The 23,566-nt window shown below is 39.8% G+C and overlaps 2 protein-coding genes across 6 annotated transcripts; one reads left to right on the forward strand and one right to left on the reverse strand.

Moving 5' to 3' along the window:
* Positions 1-7,788: 7,788 nt before the first annotated feature.
* On the reverse strand, positions 7,789-11,900 carry LOC117544944. 5 transcript variants are annotated; one of them, XR_004568743.1, is made up of 7 exons: positions 11,243-11,282; positions 10,633-10,949; positions 10,108-10,327; positions 9,745-10,017; positions 9,481-9,661; positions 9,282-9,358; positions 7,789-9,128 (listed from the first exon to the last, which is right to left on the reverse strand). XR_004568743.1 is itself a non-coding variant. In XM_034214491.1 (6 exons), exons 1-5 carry the CDS (start codon positions 11,859-11,861, stop codon positions 9,596-9,598), a joined length of 846 nt encoding a protein of 281 aa, XP_034070382.1. In that variant the 5' UTR covers positions 11,862-11,900; the 3' UTR covers positions 7,789-9,128; positions 9,481-9,595. The 5 variants fall into 5 exon arrangements, 1 of the variants encoding a protein (XP_034070382.1); XR_004568745.1 differs by having other exon boundaries at positions 9,745-9,873; positions 10,633-11,252; XR_004568740.1 differs by having other exon boundaries at positions 10,633-11,252.
* Positions 11,901-15,937: 4,037 nt separating this feature from the next.
* LOC117544973 (5-hydroxytryptamine receptor 3A-like) lies at positions 15,938-23,149 on the forward strand. Its single transcript, XM_034214543.1, has 10 exons — positions 15,938-16,063; positions 17,142-17,278; positions 18,164-18,208; positions 18,348-18,457; positions 19,425-19,594; positions 19,762-19,922; positions 20,292-20,502; positions 20,935-21,099; positions 21,250-21,332; positions 21,497-23,149. Exons 2-10 carry the CDS (start codon positions 17,252-17,254, stop codon positions 21,731-21,733), a joined length of 1,209 nt encoding a protein of 402 aa, XP_034070434.1. The 5' UTR covers positions 15,938-16,063; positions 17,142-17,251; the 3' UTR covers positions 21,734-23,149.
* Positions 23,150-23,566: the final 417 nt, after the last annotated feature.

Here is a 23,566-nt window from a genome sequence, read left to right on the forward strand (position 1 = left end):
ATTCGTAGTTGATGTTTATATGTAATATAAAAGTCGTTAATCTGAAGATACAGTATTAGCTTTGAAAACGTATATCAAGCTCATAGTATCACACAAATAAATAATACAATACAAATTATGCATGCTCTTTTTTATGCTTAATGTATGCTTAGTGCATGTGATGTATTAGTGTTTTGCATAACATTTTAATTTCATACTTGTTTTGTATAATGCATTCCTGATTATATATCTTAAGAGAACTATTGTGAAAATAAGTTGCTCTCAATTTGATAAATAAAGGTTATCTGTCTTCAAAAAGTAGGCTACTAGTAAATTATCATTTGTCTCCTGAAACAAACACACACAGTTTGTTTTTTATCAGTTGTGGGGACCAAATGATTTGCTTTGGTCAATTGTGGGGACATATTTGTATGGATGCAATTTCTGGTGTGCTTGGCACTAGTTATTTTAATGTACTATTTCATATTCCTCTGTATGTTCATTAAAAAAAATGTATGTGTTAAATTCAGTGGTGAACCGTCATGGCCTTCAAGGTATTCAGAGAATACCCTGGAACACTCAGATAAAACAAACAAAAAATCGATTTAATTATATAAATAAAATGAATAAATGAGAATTGTATCTGTGTTGTTGATCTGTAATATTACAGTGTTACGTTGATTTGTTTGTCCTTCTCGGACCATGCACTACGCATTTCAGTGGTTTTGTGTTAGAAAAGAAAGCAACCAATCAGATCTTGTCCTTCAACCAAGGTATTCTACATCCTTGATCGAATGCCCTGGGGCCTCATTTATAAAGGGATATACGCTCAAAAAATGGCGTACACCAGTTTCTACACAATGTTTGCGATTTATAAAATACAAACTTGACGGAAAAATGTGCGGTCCTCCACGCAAACGCTAACCCATGCGTACGCACTAAGCACAAAAACGGGAGAGACGAGATACTGCGACACCGTTGGCAGAAGGAAGAATGGAGAGAAATGTGTGGAAATAATACCCTAAATAGAATGTTACCTCTCATTTATCATATAGGCCTATGAAGAATTCATTTTCAAACATTGATTAAAGCCAATCTTAAAATGATTTAACAAACGCCTGTTTGAGACTCCTCAGTGCACACAAAAACATAACTTGGAGAAATAAATAAATACGGATATGTTACTTAAAACCACCTCGAATATGTTGTGTCAATGTTATGAAATGTTTTCTCATAAATGATGCGGTAAGCAGGAGGACAGAATTACGTCTAAACTGACGCCGTTTTGCATTTCTATAGGTTGTAGATACGAGCATGGTTTTATATGCTATCATGTTTAATCGTGTTTTATGCCTTTTGCCAAGACTTGATAAGTCGTTCGTAAAACACAGGAGGTATGGAAACTAAGAACACCATAGCTGGTCAATTGAACAGCTAATACATTAGTTGTATTTCCTTTAACTGGTGGATTATGGATAGCCTATATAGTTGCTGATCGACAGCTGGAACACAAACCACCAAATACAAATAAATAATTCAGATCCAGTCGTCATGACTCCACTCCGGAGGGATTCCCTGATCATTTCTTAGTTTCTCATCAAGGGGCTGTCTCCTGTCCCCGGTACAAACACACTGCCTGAGGAAGGCTATGCGTATTTTTTTTTGTCATGAACCTTTTTCGGACCACTTATTTATTTATTTTGGTGACGGTCCGACCTCCATGCTGCTACTCTGGTTCAAACTGCATCCACCAAACAATGTGATTTATCTCCACCTCCCCAAAATAACCAAAATCTGACACGGGTTGCGTTCCGATAATCCAAAAAGTAGCTCCTAAATTCTAACCCTATCTCCTATTCCTTGACCTCTGAGTGAAACGTCACGGGGTTAAGGTTAAGGATTTAGCAGAAAAGACTGCGGTGCTTAGAGAATCCGACTGCACTTTCACTATCCGACGTGTTTATGATGCGCCAGCGGACATCATGAATGCTGCTGCTGTGGGGAAACTATGGAAACTATAGTTTTCTATACAGCGGACTACAACATGGATGTTTAATAAGAACGAGGGACTACTGTAAACTCATCTAGAGACTCTGCACCATGCTCTGATGCTGTTGTTTTATGCTTTATGAACGTGGACAACAGAGAAACATATTCTTCATGACCAAAGTTGGAATTGAAATAAAAAAGGAAAGTGAAACTTATGCTCCTCACCCTCTCCCTCCGGTCCACATTAATACAAATAATCCCAATACGTATGATTGTATGAACTATTAAAAGATCTTAAAATAAATACAAATGTAGGCTATTTATTATAAACGTTAGTCCTTAACATCTATCACTGTGTACAACCCCACACAGCTCAGTGAAATGTTGACTTTATTTGATCATTTCAGTAAAAACTAACGTTCATATTTCTCTTTTTGATTATAATACTGATGAACGTTCAAAACAAAGCACTTTGGCAACTTACCACATACGTTTTAAAATGCTTAATAAGCACCGTAACTTTCATGATATAATTTCTCCCATTATCGGTTGTTTTCCTGAACGGCCGACTGTTGACATCTCAACATCCGGTTTCACTATGAGTGGTCGCATTTTCGAGAGCTCCCGCTTTGGCGGTTATTCCTCACGATTTTTTTACATATTTCATCCTCCTGACAATATGGATTATGGACTCCTACCTCAACTCATCAATGAGGCAACATCACTTAGAGAAGGAGAGTAATGAAAGAGGGGATACAATGAACCACAATGACTTTTACCTTCTCAACGGCTGTGAAAGGAAACACCTCGCTTTTGGAAGTGCAAGCATTCATGCCTTATTAACTTCAAACCCGACGCGAAAGTACTTACCCCCGTCAGGCAAACTAGACCGAAGAAGTATGATCGTCTTGGTCTTATTGTTAGCGGGAGACATCCATCTGAATCCGGGCCCGGTGCAGACAAGAAGCCAGTCCTGCAGGCTCGAGGGGCTAGCATCTCAATTAGCATCAGAACTAGCATCTCTTCCGCTGCAACAACAACTACGCGACGACAACAGAGACCGTGGAGACAGCGGAGACCGAGGAATTAACGGATACTTCGAGATTCCCCCGGGGACGCCTCGGCAGACAGACACGCATGAGGCAGTGACGAGAGGAAGAGAACCGAGATCCGAGGGAACAAATATCCGCCATGTTGTTAGCCATGTTGTTAGCCACCCTGCTAGCATATCAACGGCTAAAGCTACAACGGAGCCTCCCTCCCCCCACCACCACCACCACCACCCCCACCACCCCACCACGACAAGCCGGTTGCTGTAACGGACAAAGACAAATATCTGCAAACTGACGACATTGTGCATTTAAGCAACAAAAATGGACTGCATATTTTTCATCTGAACACTAACAGCCTGAGACACAAACTGGCTGAACTCAGGCAGCTATTCATGAACGGTAAGGCAAGCATATTATGCTTTTCTGAGACCAAATTGGACAATTCCATTACAGATTCAGAGATTGAAATTGAAGATTATCTTGTAGTGAGAAGGGACAGGAACGTGAATGGAGGTGGTGTCTGCATGTACATACATAAAGACACCAATTTCAAAAACCGTACTGACCTGCATCATGAAAATATTGAATCTGTGTGGGTTGAAATTATTTTTGACAATGCTAAATCTGTAATAGTCGGGACAATCTATAGACCACCGGAACAGAGTGACTTTTATGATACATTAGATGGGTGTTTGGCTGATGTGGGGGATGTAGAGACAATTATTATTGGAGACTGGAACACGGATATGCAACGTAAAGACACGTCCGTCTTCAAGTCCTTCAGTAGGATTTGTGATCTGCACGGCTTCAGCCAGCTAATCACCCAACCCACCCGGGTATGTGAAACAACACAAACTACCATTGATCTCATTCTGACCTCTGACAAGTCCAGGATCTCCAGTAAAGGGGTTATAGCATGCGGGTTAAGTGATCATTATATGATATTCTGTACCCGCAAAAAGCTAAAACAAAGGGCCGGCTGTCACAAAACAGTCATATCTAGAGACCTCAAAAACTACTCTAGCGAGGCCTTTAACCTAGAACTGGAGAGCCTGGACTGGTCAGATGAGCTCAGTGGTCAGATGAGCTCAGTGGTACACAAGTTGAAGAAACATGGCTTGGTTTCAAAAACAAATTCTCTGCAATACTCAATGATTTGGCCCCCCTAAGAACAACCAGGGTAAAAAATCGCGCTGAGCCGTGGATGCACTCCGGCATACTGACCGCCATGAAAACCAGAGACAAAAAAATGCTCTGAGTTTCATAAAAGTCAGTCAATGCTTTCCAAAAGCACGAGCAGTGAACTCCAGGCCCACGTGACTGAACTCAAAATTGAAAGAAACAGACTAAGAAATGACGTAAGCTCCATGATCAAAACTGCCAAAAAGAATTTCATCAATGTCAAAACTGAGGAAAACAAAAATAAACCCCGTGAACTTTGGAAATTACTCAATAACCAGCTTGGCTGCAGTAAAAAAACTCAAAACGAGATTTTCTAACTTAAACATAAAGACAGATAACAGGCTCATCACAGACAAACTGGATGTGGCCAAATACTTGAACATTTTTTTTCACAAACATAGCCACAACTCTTGTAAATAAATTACCCTCCCACTCAGGGCTTTTTGGAGTAGATCACATCATGACCTACTACAAAAACCTAGGGGTACGCAAAGATGATTTCAGTCTAGCAAGGGTAACAACAGCAGAGGTACTCATTAAGCTGAGCGCCCTCCAACCTAACAAGGCCACTGGCCATGACAATATCCCCTCCAAATTCCTCAGAGACACAGCAACCGCCATCTCACCAGTCATAGCTCACATAATTAACCTCTCCATAAAACAGGGAAAAGTACCCAAAGACTTCAAAATTGCAAGAGTAACCCCCCTGCACAAAAAGGGCAGCAAATTGGACCCAGGCAACTACCGCCCTGTTTCTATACTTACCTCCATCTCGAAAGTCAGGAAAAAATAGTATATGAACAGGTCGAAAAGTACCTCACGGAAAAGAAACTAATCTATGAATTTCAATCTGGCTTTAGAACATCCCACTCCACTGACACATGCCTTCTTTATTTGAGCGACCTCATCAAACAAGAGGTGGACGAGGGAAAGTACTGCGGCATGGTGATGCTGGACCTACAAAAGGCTTTCGACACTGTCAATCACCCCATTCTGATTGACAAGCTAAAAGCAATTGGTTTTGATAAACTATCGGTGAGCTGGATGCAATCCTACCTGGAGGGGAGAGAACAGATGGTGGAGGTAAACGGTACTCTGTCCCCCCCCCTCCCAGTGAGCTGTGGTGTTCCACAAGGAAGCATATTAGGTCCGTTACTGTTCCTATTTTATGTAAATGACATGTCATCAGCATGTGACTGCAACTTGTTCCTGTTCGCGGACGACTCAGCCCTGCTGGTCTCTGACAGGAACAGGTTGCAGGTTGAAAAAACCCTCAGCTCCGAGCTCGGCAGAATCTGCACCTGGCTCGCCGATAATAGATTATCATTACACCTGGGTAAAACAGAGTCCATTCTCTTCGGTTCGAAACATAATCTCAGCAAATCCGACGACTTCTCAGTTGCAGTGGGCAACATTATTGTCACAAGTAAGAAGGAAATTACATACCTAGGATCTATTCTTGAGGCAAACCTCTCCTGTGACAAAATGGCATCCAATGTAATAAAAAAAGTCAATCAAAGAACTAGATTCCTATACCGGATCTCCTCTCTGGTAAACAAAAACACCCTGAAAACTCTGGCAGGAGCACTCATTCAAGGGTACTATGACTATGCTTGCACGTCATGGTACCATAGCACCTCCAAGGCGCTAAAAATAAAACTTCAAACATCGCAAAATAAACTGGTCAGACTACTGCTTGACCTTTCATCTAGAACCCACCTCACCTCTGCCCACTTTGACAACCTAGGATGGCTTAGAGTAGACGACAGAGTACAGCTACTTGCAATAGGCCTGGTCTACAAGATCCACTACACCTCTATGGTACCCATGTACATGTCAAAATTCTTCCCAAAGGTCAAGGAATACCATGATCATAACACCAGAGGGAGCTCCACAAATCATGTGAAACCCAGATTTGGCACAAAAAAGGGGGAATACACATTTCGCAATTATGCCACATCAAGGTGGAACGCTCTTCCCACAACTGTAAAGGAAAGTAAAACTATACTTACCTTCAAAACCTCTCTTAAAGAGCACCTTCGGGGGAGAGCATTGCAAAACTGGCCCCGGTAATGGTACAAATCTCAACCTGTCGTTCAATGGACAGCTTCCCCCCCCCCCCATCTATGTATATACTCGCATTTTAGACTCTGTTACTAACTGTATATCTGTAGACTTGGTATGTCTTAAATGTCCGGTTAGGATGTATTAGAACGAAATCTAAAATGAAAATTGTAAACAAGCAATCTGTATGTAAAAAAAAAACACCTGTATGTAAATTGTAAATAAGCCATCTGTATGTCAAATATGTCTTATATGTCTTAAATGACATGATGAATTGGAAATGGGGGACCCTGATGTAAACAAGACGAAAGTCTTTCTCTGGTCTGCATCCCCTTAACAATTGTATGTTTTGAGCTGTACTGTACTGTACCCAATATACAAGCTGTTAATAAACTTTTCAATCAATCAATCAATCAATTGAGTGACGGCAAATGCTGCGGCTGCAATGCATTGTGGGGCAGCATTTTCTCCTCTCCTTTCGGTTAGGGAGGTCCAGTGGTTCCTGAGCTAAAGGAGGTTATAAACAGGGGTGCACATAACTTTTTTGCCCTGGTTCTCAAAGGAGCACCTGGAGATGTTGCTTGGTGCTCATCCTTAAAATGAAATAAACCGTAACTTTTGAGGGGGTCTTGACTTTATTTGCCAGACACACGGCACTAAACACACATGCAGAGGTGAACACAGAACACCCATGCAGAGGTGAACACAGAACACACATGCAGAGGTGAACACAGAACACACATGCAGAGGTGAACACAAGACAACATTAGCACGACCAGTCACAAGCTATCATCACTACCCTCCTGACTGTTCTCCTCACTGTCTTCCTCTCTGTCAGACATGGTAGCTGATGATGTAGGCCTGCTACTTTCTCTCTGGTTGAGTCTGCGATTAGCTGCTTGCATCCACAAGTCAACAGCTGGGTTTGGGTCGAAAGTCTCTGTTGTCATCTTAGAAAAGTGGATGTAATCAAATAAGTATGTGAACATAACCAATAACCTACCATAGCCAATAACAAATTAATGTAACTTATTTTATTTGTGTTGTTCATTCATATCTTATTTTACCTTAAAGGTCACATGTCATGGCCATTTCCACTGATCATAATTCCATTGTTGATGTCTACTAGAATAGATTTATACTGTGCAATTTTCCAAACTCACATTGTTTCGCATACAGCATCTCTGTAAACTACGTGTATTCACTCTCTCCACTAAACGGCTCGTTGCAGCTCTTGCCCCCCCTCCCTGTGAGCCCAGTGTGCTCCGATTGGTCAGCTCGGCCCCTCTGTTCTGATTTGTCAACCACCAGAGAGGCTCTGCCCCTGTTGACATCTGCCGTAAAGTGGTTTAGCGGGTACTTAGCCCACTTAGCCCATGGTGTTTTTTCGGCTCTGAGCGGAGTAGCAGAAATGAAATCGCGTCAGTAAAGCCATATATGTACGAACCGGAGTCCGACCCTGAGAGTGAAACGGACCGTGATGGACCTGATCCACCGTCCCAAACAAGAATACAGCAGGCGGTTTCACAGTGGAACGTTTTAATTTTGTATAGCTGCTACATTTCAGATGTAATGTTAGAACTTCATCATTTATCTACATCACAGTAACAAGTGTGTCCGCTGACTAACCAAACTTTCCAACTGTTATTTAGGTGCACGTGTGGAAACTGCGCAGTAATGCCTACCGAGGTGGAAAACCTCTGTTGCAGGGAGATTAGAAAGGTGACAGTGTAGTGCCGATGAAAGGGAGTCGGGGGCGGTGTGTTTAGAATCAGGTAAAATACATGTCTGCTGTCTGACAAGCTAGGAATGACAAGCTAAACCTAAGAGCACACACACTAAAGGGTCCGTGTGGCAACACTATACCAAAGGTGAATTATGGTCAAAACAGGGTGTCACCACAACAAATACAAAAACACCAACAGTAGCACACAACATTATATACACCATACATACTTGTCAAGTCAATAGACTATATGCCCTTTTATTTATTCTATAGTAATTGAATGTTTATTTTGTAATCCTCGCCATAGTTGGATTTAATTGCTAAACGTATTATGTTACAAATATCTTATCCTCCTATAGGTTTTAACACGAATGCACCAAGTCCCAGAACCCATTGTGTGCATGGTTGACCACCCCGGACTAGAACCAAACTGCCTCAATCCCTACACCCTGCAGAATCTCCACAATATTTATCGGTTTGATTATGGACCTTTGAGGCGTAGAACTGAAGAAGAGTAAGTTATTTTTAGCTATAATAAACTAAAATAAAATAAAAATAAATGAAAAATCAAATAATGGTTTGCTATATATGAATGATCTAGGAGCAAATAATTCAGGGAAGAAAGGCTATCAAGTAGTTCCATCAAACTTTATTTTGATAAATGTACAAATTGATCATGTGTTATATATACACATGATCACTGTATGAGATAAGATGGACCTTTATTAATCCCTGTGGGGAAATTCAGTTGTTCAAGCAGCCAGAGGGTAAGGGTGAAAAACAGGACAGCACATATATGTTATCATCCATTCCTCCTCTTATAGGCGTTTTAGGCATCTGGCCTATCGCAGCTTCGTAAGCTGGTGCTGGGGCTTTTTGGGACGAGGAATCACAGTGGTCATCCCGTCGTGTGTGGTCCGCCGGATACGCCAGGAGTTCCCTGATCTGGCTGGACAGTACGTGGGCTTCCGACCGCCCCTAGACTAAAACGTGAGACATGGCGGGCTACCACTTCCTCCTTTGAGGGCCTGTCAAATTGAGTGGATTGATGTTGATTTTATTCATCTCCTCCACAAAGGGTGTTGGGTCCTCAAAGACTTCTTCAAACACCAGCCTCATCAGCTCACCCACGTACACTGAAAAATATAACATTCATATAATAATTAATTATTTGTATACACTTATTCATTTCTCTTTTATTCTTTCATTGTACAGATAATTCAGTGTAATTCAGTGTTCAGCATCAACAGCCAGCACGCCTAAAATTACACCCAGAAAGAGAATCCCACCTGAACAAGCTGGAAGTCCACAATGGTGTTGCTTCCCAGGTGCATTAGTGTGTAGCTCCCAAACTTAGCTGAGTGGCCTGAAGAAAATATAATACAGGAGGTTTCAAGACTTTTCAACAGAATTTCAATGGATAAGTAGATGAATTGTAATATACACCAGTAACTCTGGCACTAGACTGTCTTGTCTGTTTCTGCTTACCTGGAGAGTCTGCTCTCATATCTCCTGCAACTGTGACCTTTCCCCCCTGGTGGTGTAGTTGCTGGAAAATCTTCAGCTGATCAGTTTTCCACTTGTGGATAATAGCAGGCTCCAGCTAATGCCTAGCATGCCTCCTGAAGGTCTCATACTGGAAGATCTCCAGCTGCATGGCTCTGCATATCTATGAATAAATAGAAAAACAGGACAAGTATTTGAAAAAGTCCACTTCTGTCATTTTTCATATGCGTAAGATGGTAAAAATACCTTTTTTAGTTGGAAGAAGGAAGCACCAGTGAAGTATGTAGCAGCAGATAATTGTAAGTTGCCAACCGGGGTACTTCCAATGATGGGCTGGCTCTCCCATTGTCTGAAGTAAGTGCAGTTTGGACAACGCTGTTTGAACGCCACAAAAGTCAAATTTTTCGTTTTTGGACATCACAGTCCATCTTACAAAACGGAAATTTTTCAAACAGCTGTCCGAGGCAGCTTTCAAACACAATGTACTTTGCGTCACTGTGCGTGGATCGTGTCTGAAGTCTAATGTAACAAAACAAAATTAACAATACATTTTAGATGTCAACTCTGAACAACAGTAATAGTAATGTGTACCAAATATACCAAACTTACGATACGTCAGATTCTTCTACAGTATCATCAGGGTGGTAACTCGAATCCAGAGTCTCTTCAAATTCAATCGAAGTCTCTCCTTGTTCCTGCTCCAACTCTAGTCGAGGTCTCTTGCTAGGTCCCAATCCTGGGCCCTTTATTGGTGTAGAGGACAAGGGGATTTCTGTGTAGGTGGAAGTTTTAGTGCCAACACTTTTGAAAGACACCGTGGCCTGGATGCCTGTTAATAAAAAAGGGAAAAGTGCATAAATACTATGTACATTAGATAAGACACTAATACATTGTAAAAGGCCAACAACTTGTGTACATCTGACAGATTAATTCATGAAAAATGTACAAACTACAAACAGCACTGTATTTCTTGTAGTCAACATAACAGTATTTCTGTGATATACAATAATATCAAATAAGGTTTTATTTATAGAGCACATTTGAAAACGATTTTTGGTCGAGCCCAAGTGCTGTACATGTAATAAAAGCACAATTAAGGTAATGTATCTGTGATTTGTCAGTGTTATAGTCTACCTTTGCTTCTCACGTGGGCCGATTTCAGTGTTCCCCGGGCCAACTGTGTAGCAACAGAAATGGCGGACACTTTACATTCCACTGTCTGTGTTCCCACAGACCGTGTCTCAACCCTCTGAGTTCCCACACAAACAGTCTGTGGACGGTCTGTTTGACATCCGACTGTACTGGAGCGGTGGGTATTGTGTTCCTGCTGTGATGTACTCTAAGAAAGATACACATAGTATTCATACAATTAATTTTGTATCCGAGGAAAACAGTCAATTTCATAAAAGCAACACTTTTACAATTACAATGTTCTACAGATAGTCTGCTACCTTTTCCCATGTAGCGTAATATTTCAGACTCTTTGTAGCTCAGTAGCATAGCTGCTAGGACCGCCAACTTCAATTTAATTATGTTTGGCGACTGACCGTACATTAGCCAGAGTATCTGGTATCTGAGTATTTCGTGTGTGTTTGCAGACGAAATTCTCCAGCTATGATTATCTATCAGTAATCAACACAGTTAGCTTGCCAGCTAATATGCTAACCTAATATGCAGTTTAACAGCTAGTCTAGGCTTAGCAAGAACATCTTACAATTGCAATATTATACAGTTAGTCTGCTACGTTCGGTCATTCATTGTAGCTGGCATGAAAACAATGTTTTTTCATAACATCTCTAGGTTAGAGCTTCTAGCTTAGCTTATTAATGGTAGCTCGGTAGAATACACGAACGGCAACTGTAATTACTGACCGTACGGTTAAATCACCCAGAGTATACTGTCTATGAGTATTTCGTGTGTGTTTGCAGACATTCTCCTGCTATGAGATACATGTAAGGCCATGTGCTAACATCGGTGTTGAGGTCTGGGAATGCTAGGTAGCCCTCGTGTTTACCTCGGTAGCATAGTATTAGCATAGCATTTACAGAGTCGTGGTAGATACATTGTTTGTTTTAAACAGAATAAATACACAAACCACAATGAATACTTACAGGTTGTGTACCCAAATCTCCCGCTGGTCCAAACAAAGTAGGAACAGCATCGTCCTCCAATATCAGCTTTACAGCATGTCCGAAGCTAAGGTCCGTGAAATGCCGCGCACACACAACAGTACCGGCTGGTAAATCAGCTGGAACAGTGTTAAAAAGGAATGTCAACCACTGACTTCGTCGTGGTTCTGCCTTCGGTACTGCAAACATTGTGGATTTCTCCACACAATACAGGCAACAGACCCTCCGCGACATGACTGGATAGAGCTTTGAAAAGAAGCAGGTTTTACGACACTTAATATGGTCGACTGGCCGAAGAAGTGACGTTGCACGGTGCAGCCACGTCACACGGGGCAGGAAGTAAACAATGGAAACTGAGAAATCTCCAACGAGGCTTTTGGGGGAGGTATTTTCTGTGTTAGAGTTTACTCGCTACAGGGTGTACTTTGAGGGTTTTGAATTTGCAGACTGTTTACATGCATAAAAACCTTCATAACACACAAGGGGACGGGCAATAACCGGAAAAGCATGACATGTCACCTTTAACATTTATTTATTTATGCAGTTTTTTTTATCTCTCCAGTTTTAAAGGATATTTTTGGTTACTGTCCTATAGTATACATTGGAATGATTTCAAACCTGTTTATCCCAATAATTATAAAGTAGTGCCTTGGAAATATGTGTTTACATAAATTGCATTGTGTTCTCATTTATTGAATACATAAATTCAGCTGCCGGCAATGCTGCCCCCCTTGGAGCATTTGTACTGCATATTACACCTTATAACATGATTGTTAAAATGTATTCACTTTGCATCAATGAGATTGGATTGTTGATCATTGAAATAATATATACATTCAGAGACATTGTAGTTGACATCCAGGGTTGGGAGGGTTACTTTGTAAATGTAATCAGTTACTGATTTCTGAATACATGGCTCTGAAAGTAATCCGAATACAGTTACAGTTACGTGTCTTAAAAAAGTAATCAGATTACTTTTAGATTACTTTTGCATTAGGCCTACTTTCTTTTTCCATCACAGATAGATGGGTATGTTTTGGTGTACAGGAGACACAAAAAGCAAAAGGAAACTGAACGTGTTTCTACTGTTTTAATGGCTTATCAAGAGCACAATTGAAACATAACATCTGAAACGATGTAACAACATAATACACTTTTTGGGGATGCAGCTTGGGATGTGAGGAGTGAGGGACACGGCTTAGAACGGGCGTGTCGCCTTCTGCAGCACATGAATTAAAATGTCGAACTCGGACTTCATTTTAAGGACATTTCGGCCAGGGGTGTAGAGCTATATTTGTTCAAGCACCGGATTGGCAAAACAGGAGAGTGTGTGCACCAGTCTGCCTTGATCTATGTGATTCATGTCTGTGACTCTCACAGTATCTGCTGCCCACAGCTGTTTTATAGAAGGAAAACCTCCTTCACTTCATGAAATCTCTGCAGCACCAGGAGGCAGCGGGAGGGTTAACTCAGCCTCTGAGAAGAGGAGCGTGCAGTGCCTTTCACGCACCGCCTTTCACGCACCGCCTTCACTGTGTTTACCTTCAGAATCATTAGAAAGGCTAAAGAGCGGTGTGGCTGATGTGTTTTAACCACACACACCTCTACAAACACACACACACGATTTAAACGCATACTTTTGTTCCTCCATGTTTCGTTGTTATTGTTTCACTGAGCGGACCCGCGATCTGCGGCGGTAATAGGTTTTGTGGGCTTTGATGATTCGGCTGTACCTTTAGTAATGAATATTAAATGTTGTGAGGAAATCTTTCCACCAATAATTCCAATAAGTAATCCAAAATGTATTCACTTCAGGTTTACGAAAGTAACTGTAATCAGATTACTCGTTTTTCAAATGTAACGCGAGCTGAATACAGTTACTTGATTTTTGTATTCTGATTACGTAACGCCGTTACATGTATTCCGTTACAACCCAACCCTGTTGACATCAAATACACATATGGTTTTGTTAAATTACTCTGGACCACTTTGCAACTTAAAGGGGACCTATCATGCTAAATGCACTCTTGTACGTCTTTTATACATGAATATGTGTCCCCGGTGTGTCAGGGAACTCACCAAGTGTCAGAAAATACAACCCTCTATCTTTTCCTCTATACCCAAATCTCTAAAAACGAGGCTGCAACGGATCTGATACAGACTGATCCAGATTTGAATTATTTTCTACGTCACAAAAGTGGTGCTCCGCTTAGTGGTCAATTCTCCACCTATCAGGGGAATGAGAGGTTGGGCCACGGCCGGCCTTTGCCGCTCGAAAGCTCTGGAGTACATATGCCAGGCCTGTAAGTCGCGCTGTAGTCTGCCACAAAAGCAGCGAAGAAGACTTCCCTTGCATGGTTAACATGGTTTCCCTTCTGTTTATTCTCCGTTGTGACTCTTTTTCTCCCTCCCCGAGGCAAGCGTTTGCTTGGGGAAGCTTTAGAGAGCTCTCTCCTGAAAGACTGAGCGGCTCTGATAACCTCAGCTCAGTGAGGTAAAGGCACACCTTTATATGATCATTATAGTTAAAAAATAAAAGAATAAATGAAAAACAGGTATAAAATACTATATGACAGTAAAGAAAAGTTGTTATTAACCTGTTAAGCCCGAGAGACCCCGGCACCGGGGCCCTCCCGCAACATCTTGCAGGAAACAGTGTCTGAGGGCATGTTCATTTAATAAACTATGAATGTTTTATATCCATGTAACGGGAAGAAACTCATCTAACTGATCATTTTAATTTTATTTTTTTTAAAAACCCCACAATGCTAACGCTGAGCCTCTGAATTAGCAACGAGCGAAAAATGCTAACAGATTACTGCACCGAAATGCATTACACCTCTTTAGATTATATGAAAGGATGTATTCACTTTGTATCAATAGGATTGGATCATCCATAATTTAATCAATATATAAATTCAGATATATTGTGATGGCCATAATAAACAAATAGTATTGTCAAACTATTCAGGTCCAACTCGCAACTTAATCAAAAGCATTGATTGTAAGTCTACAAAGAATAAAGACATTACTGTGCCTAGAAGTGGTGGAAAAGCTTGACACAGTAATCAGTCACATCGGAGATTATTTGTTGTTTATTTTAAATGTAAATTGTAGTTTCTTGCATCCAAAAGCAGCTCTGACAATTAAATACTTTACTTTGGAAAACAAACAGCCGCAACAGCGGAAGCAAGAATCAAACAGCTCATTTTATGACATCCAAATTGATTTAACCACAGAGGGCTGGGTGTTGAAATGGTTGGCAGTTCCTGGAAGCCTTGCTGCATTAGCGAGTTTCTATCATTAGACTACTCAGTAAAAAAAGAGACAATTTGGTCAAACAGTTGCCCGTCCCTCTTCTAGTAGAGATATCATCTCTACGACTAGAAAAACCTTCCCAGAAAACACAGAGAGGACAGGGATGCTCATTTACTTTGCTGAACTCTCCCAGTCAGGATGTTTACCGGTTTCCTCTTTCTGCTCCTCCTCACAGGTAAGCTGGGAGAATTCTATATGTTGCATGCAGGTGGGACTTCTCTGTTGCCACTCCAATATCATTGAGGGGAATGAAGGTTTGTTTGTGATGCAGCATAATAAAGGAACAAAGGATGATACTACAAGCAACATCTATTTACAAAAAACACAATTTTCCAACTCTTTCATAATTTTCCAACATAGTATGTGGATTATTCAGAGTAGCAGGTATGTCCCTGGGAAGAGAAGTTGCTTTTGTTAAAAATGACCATTTGTGTGCATGAACATAACATTAAATGTAGAGCTCTATTCTCTTTTCTGTCAGGTGGAAGTTCCTAACAGTTACACAACACTTTAACCTGCTTCAATTGAATCACTTTTCAAGCTGTATACTTTTTTCCGTCAGGTGGAAGTACCAACAATAACTCAAAGGACGACAATAACAATGGTGTGTAAAGGAAAAAACACAACAAATTACAGTAATTATGTATTGCTCTATTTTTATTATACGTATAGAAGTCTTGAAAAATAATACACTTGTCTGTTTACTGCATTATATAATTCAAATGACTTTTTTGTTTAATTAAACTGATAGATATGTTACTGGTGTGAACAATAAAAACTGAATGATATAAAGAAACTTAATTTGTTGAGAATGCATGATGTCTGACATAACCATTATTTGACAGTGAAGTGAGCTCCACAAATCCCATTTACCTTCTTTGATGGGTAAACCATATAGGAGATTGATATCTCAAAATAATTTAAACCAAACAATATCTGTAGATGCAGTTTAAAATGTTTTGTGGGAAAGCAGTTTGTGTGTGTGCATGGAAATAATATCGAATGTAGAGCTGTATACTTTTTTCTGTCAGGTGGAAAAACAATCAATAACTTGGAACAACAAAGGCTTAATGGCCAACGCTCCATTGAGAGAGGACCATGTGATCATGACAGTAAGAGTAAGTACACAGTAATTATTCTATTTCTACTTTATTAATATAACTCTTTAAAAATGAATACACTTCACTGGATAAGTTTAACGCAGTTTTTGTCACAAGGTAATACAACTGATAGATATGTTACTGGTGTGAACCGTAATCAGAACACTTATATAAAGAAACTAAACTTGGTTTGTTGAATGTATGAGGTCTGACGTTGAAGCATTTTGACAAGGTGGAGCAGATGGACCTCAAATGGAGAGCCTCATTTAAATGTAAAAAAATAATTGGTAAAATGCTCACATTTAAAAGTGATTAGTGGACTGATGACACAGATCCCTGCTGTCCTGCCGACACCCATCTAATGATGACCTTTCAGTGTCCACAACCACTGGATATTACAACAGATAAGACAAGACTTATTTCTAAGTGGCAAGTTAGTCAACAAGAAGGATGAGTAAATGATACCAGATATTTTAAGGGGGTGGTGAAGCTGTAAGTAGAGTACTGACCCACTGTGGAGTCTAAAACCTGGTGGTGATGATGAGATGAGGAAGATACTGAAGCTCTGTGTGTGATGAGGAGTGGTCATTTGATGAGCTCAAAGTGGGCATCAGGTACAGTATGTTGATAAATAGGGTGTGGTAAATAGGCTAAATTGACGGACAGCAACTACTGACTGCCTGATGGATATCATGGCAACATCTTGTTGGTTTAACTGAATGAGTGAACGCCCATAATCAGTTGGTTAAGGACATGGGAGGAGAGAGAGAGAGAGAAAGAGAGAGAGACAGAGAGAGACAGGAAGAGAGAGAGAGAGAGAGAGAGAGAGAGAGGAGAGAGAGACAGAGAAAGAGAGAGAGAGATAGAGAGAGTAAGAGAGAGAGAGAGAGAAAGAGAGAGAGAGAGAAAGAGAGAGAGTAGAGAGAGAGAGGAGAGAGAGAGAGATGAGAGAGAAGAGAGGAGTAAAGAGAGAGATGACGATGAGAGCAAGAGAGAGATCGATGAATAAAAAACTGAGGTCTGGATTTCCTTATCGTTTTTTCCTATAAAGAAGTAACTCGCTGATAGAGATATTGTTTTTATGTCCACCCAATAGAAAAGAAGTTCACATATGAAGATGTTTTAAACTTCCTAAATCGGAACAAAACCAAGGAGTTGATCCGACCTGTCAACGACTACAAAAAAGAAACATGGGTCTATGTCCAAATGTCAATTATGGCAATTCTAGATGTGGTAAGTGCAACTTTTCTTTTTCTTTTCTTTTGAGGATAATCTTTTTTTTTTGCTTTGGAAAGCAGTCAAAAACAACAAAAACAAAGATAACAGTTGAACCGTACAAACACACGGTAATACACATGAAAGCCAAAAAAGCAATCAGTAAAGTCAAATCAAAATATAGGATAAGATAGTTTAATAAGAACAAAAGACTCTCAAAAAACAGCTCAGCATACATTTCAATATAGCATGCAATTCTTCCTGACTGATAATAATAATAATAATAAAAATAATAATAATAACACTTATATAGTGCCTTTCAGGGGACCAAAGGTCGCTTTACAGAAAAAACAGGAATAAAACAAACCAAAAAAAAAGTCAGACAAACAGTCAGACAGACAAAACAACAAATCAATTAGGAGCCGATGGCCTTGGCAAACAGGTGGGACTTGAAGGCCCTTTTAAAGGCGTCAAGAGTGGGGATGTTGCGGATCACCGCAGGGAGAGCGTCATAGTACGATTTGTACCAGATCAGTACTTGTACATAGTATCTCTAGGAAACAGCTATATACTAGCACTATTGAAGGAAGCATAAACAAGTCAGAATAGTGCGACAAAGTGTCCACAAAAATGATGTCAACCCAAAAATAATACCTTTAATCAATTTCTCCCCCAATGCTACCTTAAATGTTGAAGAAACATCGTTGGGGCTTTGCTTAGTGTGATCCCGTTAATGCAGCGAAATCACAAAGTGGGTTTACAAAGGAGCTTTTACTTCTTTTCAACTTGCTGAAGGTAGTCAGCATGTTAACTTCAAAGTGCAATGTTTTATGACAGTTTTGCCTATGTGAGGTCAGCTACCTTAATGTGGTAAAAATGTTCACACCATTTATTCGGTTACAGAGAGAGATTGACCAGACTTTCGTTTCTTTCGTTGGGATTTATATGGTGAGTTTGTTTTGAGAACCAATTTGTGATTTTCCTATACTCTTTATTATACTGAAGGTTGAAATTAGTTGCTGTAGATTGCATCTTAAAGGTCTTTTTCTCTTTTTTTCCTTCCCTTCTTCCTTGTTTTCCTGTGTAGAAATGGGAAGATCCGCACATTTTTTGGAAACCATGTCACTTTGGTGGCCTTGATAAGATGAGAGTTCCTGCAGATATGTTGTGGAAGCCAGATCTAATGATTGAAGAGATGTAAGTTGGAATCTTTTGTGCATACTCACAAATCCACACACTCACAAGAGTAAATGGGGATGGAGCCTGTTATTATTAAGAGGGACATGCACAATAAATCATATGGATGTAAAAAAAATTATGCAACAAGGTTTAAAAATATTGTTTTTTTACAATTATATTTTTACACCAATGTATTGTGTGGACAACAGCTGTGGTTAGAATGCAATAAACAATGAAGCAAATACCCCTTAACTGACTTGAGCCGGGTTAATCATATTTAAGATATAGAGATGTGTGATATTGTTAAACTGTGTGTGATAGTATTTCTATATTTAAAATAATGAGGGAACATTTTAGGAAAATACAGACCTAAACAATAGTATCATAATTTAGATAAATGTTTCATTGTATTAAACTTTAATACAATGAAACATTGTGTAATACTTTAATAATTAAAGTATTACACAATGTAAAAACCAGTTTGAAGCATAAAGTGTTTGCTATAATTTGTACAAATGCGTTGTGTCTCGTCAGATTTGTTAGTATTATTTCTCTTTTTAGTTAATATAGTCGAGTCTGCGTCTGCTAACCCTTTTTTTATTGTCTGTCATTTCCTGTTTTACTTTTTAATCTCTTCTCTCATTTCAGGTAGTCCTACCCTGTCAGTGTGTTAACTGACCTGATTACCTGCCCCCCTTATTGTTTGCACCTGTAGTCCCTTGTGTGTGTATTTATTCTGTGTTTTCTCTGTGCCAAGTGCCAGATCGTTTCGACCCTTGTGTTACTTGTGAGCCAGTTGTTTTCTGAGCTACAGTGAATCTAAGTTAGTTTTTTGTGAAGTCATTTGGGAGTTTTGTATTACCTTGCTTTTCACCACAAGTAAATCCTTTTTTTGAATAATCTTTTGTCTGGAGTCATGCATTTGGGTCCGATCATTTTTGTGTGTGCCCCAGTCGTAACAAAATGTATGTTTGTTGTCATACAGGATAGAGAAGGACAAGGCTGTTCCAAATGCCTTTATCACCATTAACTCAAACAATCTCGTTGAATATGTGAGGGACCTTATGGTGGTCAGCACGTGCAAGATGCAAGTTTACAAATTTCCTTTTGATATTCAGAGCTGCAACTTGTCTCTCAAGTCTATCGGTTACCCAGGTGAGCTTTCAGAAGTTTCTAGACATGTATCTCAAATATGTAGGTTGTGTGTTTGATTGCATGTTTGTGGTAATTATCTCTTTAAAGGCTAATTGTCACATGAGCACAAACCAGTCTGTGTTGACCTGATAAGACATCTCAAACTTGTTTCTTCACTTTCACCTTAGAGGATGAGTTGAAGTTTGAAGCCATAGAAAACAGTACAGTGGTAACTGAATGGACACGCCAAATGATGAGGAACCAGTTTGAGTGGCTTTTCATCAGCATGACAGTCAAGAACACATCTGTCCGACATTTTTATCAAAACAAAAACGTTATAATTTATACTGTAAGTGTGTTGTACATTTTACTTTTATTTATTTCTACAAACATTTGCATGAAAATGTCTGCAGCTCCACTTGCTGGTTTTATTTAGCTTGCATTCTAAACAGCAGAATAAAAAAGAGCAAACCCATTGACATTGTTGTTCATTGGATACATTGTAATCGCACATTTTTGATGGTGATCGCTTAGTCATCCTTAACCACTGTGACAAAATATAAAATATAGCTAAATTATATAAACACTTAACTTCATATTTCAGTGGAGCAATATCTTTCATATTGCATGCAAAATAACTTAAACCCATAATCAATATTGTTTTTGATCATTGCAGCATTAGTGAACAGATTCACTGTTTTTCCATCTTGGATCACAGATCACGATGAGGAGGCGTTCTGCCCTCTACATCGCCAACTTCTTAGTGCCCATCCTGTTCTTCTTCGGTCTGGACTTGGCCTCCTTCCTGATCTCAGACCACGGGGGCGAGAAGCTCAGCTTCAAGGTCACTGTGCTGCTCGCTGTCACTGTGATGCAGCTTATTCTCAACGAGATTCTGCCAGCCTCTTCAGACAGGATACCGCTTATAGGTAAAGCAGCTCAGAGTCATTATTTTATTGGACTTTAATTTAATTCAATCAGGAACAACCAGGGGCGGACTGGCCATCGTGGGCTGGTCGGACGATGTGGGCCGGTCGGATAAGTCACTAGCACTAGTGGCTGCTCTTCGCGTTACGTCCTCCTGCCAGAGAGAGATTGCAGGTCTCACTCAGGCCCTTTAACCCTCTGGTACCGGCCGCCAGGTGTCCTCAATCCCAGTTGATAGACCAAAGGGAAAACCTTAAAGGAACATACACACACCAGAGATAACAAGGCAGGGGTCGTCACAGCACCGAGGTGGGCCGGCGGTACCGAAGTGGGCCGGTCGAGAGTCCCGGGCTGATTTGTAGTCCCAGTCCGCCCCTGGGAACAACAATGGCTTGCCTTTCGTCCACTTTAATGATGTTGCCTTTTCTCTTCAGCGGTGTACTGCATTGGGATGTTCGGTTTGATAATGATCAGCCTTCTGGAGACGATTTTGGTGATGTATCTGATTGAGAAAGACTCTGCATCTAAAGAAAAAAAGGCAGATAAAAACCGCAGCCTGAGTGAGGACTATGGAGACAAACAGGGCAACTATGATGGAGGTGAGACTGAACACATTCTTCAAACCTGTGGATTTGAACTATTGTCATATTGTATTTACTCATATGTTTGGAATACAAAAAGAAACTTCTACAATTAATAATACATTATTTTGAACATGCTGCTGTCCTGTGTCAACAATTTCCTTTCAGATGTGAAGAAATGGACTCACTGTGCTTGTGTGTGTAATGTGTCTGATGAACCGCCATCTGTACTGCTGTCTGTGGCCAAAGAGGTGAGAATTAGGTTACCCTTAAAACAAACGGTTTGGTATAAAAATAGTTTACAGAACCAACTCTTTATTCTCACCACAATTGACAAAAATTGGTATATCAAATTGAACAGCTGACAATTTGTTATGGTTGTTATGGTCCATGATCACTCCACTAACTTCTGCAGGACAAAAGAAGCCAACTGATGGAGGAGTCCAATTCCTTGGAGAAGCTCCCAGATGAGCTGAGTGAGGCGGTGAAAGCACTCTCTCTGTTCCTCAGCAGGAAGGAAGAAAGGAAGCCCGACTACTGGACCAAAGTGGCAAAAAAATTGGACATAATTTTCTTTTTTGTCTATGTCACAGTGTCCGCTCTGTTTTTGGTTGTCATCTTTTCAGTATGGATCAATGCAAAATACGAGTAGTGGTAAACAATTGGGGTCTATTCAAAAACATGTTTTTTTTATCCCCCTAAAATGTCTGACATTGACTAAACCGACTTGTATCTTTGCAAGTTTGTCACCAGAGAGAATTGATTATACATTCTTCTACTAAAGGCGCCAAATATCTGTGGAATAAACTTGCAAAACTAAGATTAAATGTATTTCGGGCAAACTAGATTAAGTGTGTCACAAATTCAAAAGCCAATCATATCCACAGGGAAACAGTCTACTACATTAACTATTGCTTCAAACTGTGAGTCCACCAAGTGCAGGCAGTGATGGACAGGTCAGGGCCAGATCCAGCATTTCTCAATCGCTTACCCTAACCCTAACACTAACCCTAACCCTAACACTAACGATCATCTAAACTTTATATTGATCATAGCAACACATTTTGACAAACTTTAAAACCTGTCTCAAGGCTGACTTGATTAGGACATTGCTTCAATTAACATGTTCTTTAACGCATCTGTATTCAGTCCCACATCTGTATTTTAGTTTGGTTGGCCAGAACCAACGTTTTAAACAAAACTCATTGTTTTTTTTAAGAGGGGGTCGAGGGTTGAACTGACTTGTTAGGAATCAATGCACGAACCCACAGGGGGAAATCATTAATCATAATGTATTTCTGATTAATGACAGCAAGATATGCTATGCTCAATAAAGAGTATGCAACCATATTACTATTATAAATGTTAACTTAAAATGGGCAGACGCTATGCATTGTAATTAATCTCCTACATTGTGCTATGTCACGTTACACATTTTAATCTGCCTTTAATGTTGATGTGCACTCATAACACTGCATGGATCACTTGATCATTCATGGTGTAACCGTACAAAGAAGTATTGTAAATGTAATGGCATAGCCTCTTAATTGTTGAACATTAAGAGATTTTCCAATTCTGCAAGTGATTGTTTCTAGTCTGTAGATCTTGTGAGAACTGTGTGCGCTCCCATTACCTGTGCTGTCCTTTTCCTGTCAACTATGCACCCTTATATACAACCTTCTGCATCTAATCACCAACCCTGTGTCTGGAATAATACTGCATGATATATCTATCATAATGTTATGACATGCCAACAATTAGCATAATATATCCTACAGTAAAGTTATAGTAATATATTACTTTAATATGTAATGTTGTAGTGTCCAATAAGTTCATAAAATGCATCATGAAATATATTGAAAACTGTGAGTGTAGCTTCTTTGTGGAAATGCTATGGAAACACTTATATTTTCCATCATACTAATCACGTATACTTTTATTAAGGCTTTACATTTGTATTTTCTTCTATAGTTCAAGTCATTTTAGCTTGTGGTTTTAAAAAAAGAAGTATATCTGCATGTGTATTTCAGTACATAATGTATTACTATTTACATGAAATATAAATCCTGCCAAGCTTGTTCTAAAACATGTTCATGACTTCATACTATCAAATAAACAATACATAGAAAATGTTTTTATCTCTTGGTGTATGTGATTATTCTTTGTTTGTTAGTGTGTATGGTTGTGTGTGTCCTGCAGTGAGTATCAAAGTCAAAGTCAACCTTTTTGTCAATCTTCCAGTTTTTTACAGACAGAGAGATCGAAATACTGTTTCCCACAATCCCGAATATAAAAACAAATGTATATAAAAATATGTGTGCCAATATGTATTTATATACACAGTCAAAGACACATTTGTACATGTGCACACATTAAAGGTGGGGTAGGTACGTTTCAGAAACCGGCTCGAGTGCACTAAAATTTGAAAGTACACAGCCGAAAAGAATCCGCCCCTTCCTTCAGACAGAGCACCTCCTCCAACACA

The sequence above is a fragment of the Gymnodraco acuticeps genome, unplaced genomic scaffold (assembly GCF_902827175.1).
Source record: "Gymnodraco acuticeps unplaced genomic scaffold, fGymAcu1.1, whole genome shotgun sequence".
In the NCBI taxonomy this organism is placed as follows: Eukaryota; Metazoa; Chordata; class Actinopteri; order Perciformes; family Bathydraconidae; genus Gymnodraco; species Gymnodraco acuticeps.

Excerpts from the sequence above, each read along its gene's own strand:
- LOC117544944 (XM_034214491.1), bottom strand. The coding sequence starts at position 11,861 with ATGTCGCGGAGGGTCTGTTGCCTGTATTGTGTGGAGAAATCCACAATG. Across the intron at positions 10,838-11,609 it reads GAGATTTGGGTACACAACCT|AGTACATCACAGCAGGAACA; the intron begins GTAAGTATTCAT and ends TATCTTTCTTAG. Across the intron at positions 10,328-10,632 it reads GGCCCACGTGAGAAGCAAAG|GCATCCAGGCCACGGTGTCT; the intron begins GTAGACTATAAC and ends TTTTATTAACAG.
- LOC117544973 (XM_034214543.1), top strand. The coding sequence starts at position 17,252 with ATGTCAATTATGGCAATTCTAGATGTG. Across the intron at positions 19,595-19,761 it reads CAAGTCTATCGGTTACCCAG|AGGATGAGTTGAAGTTTGAA; the intron begins GTGAGCTTTCAG and ends CTTTCACCTTAG. Across the intron at positions 20,503-20,934 it reads AGACAGGATACCGCTTATAG|CGGTGTACTGCATTGGGATG; the intron begins GTAAAGCAGCTC and ends TTTTCTCTTCAG.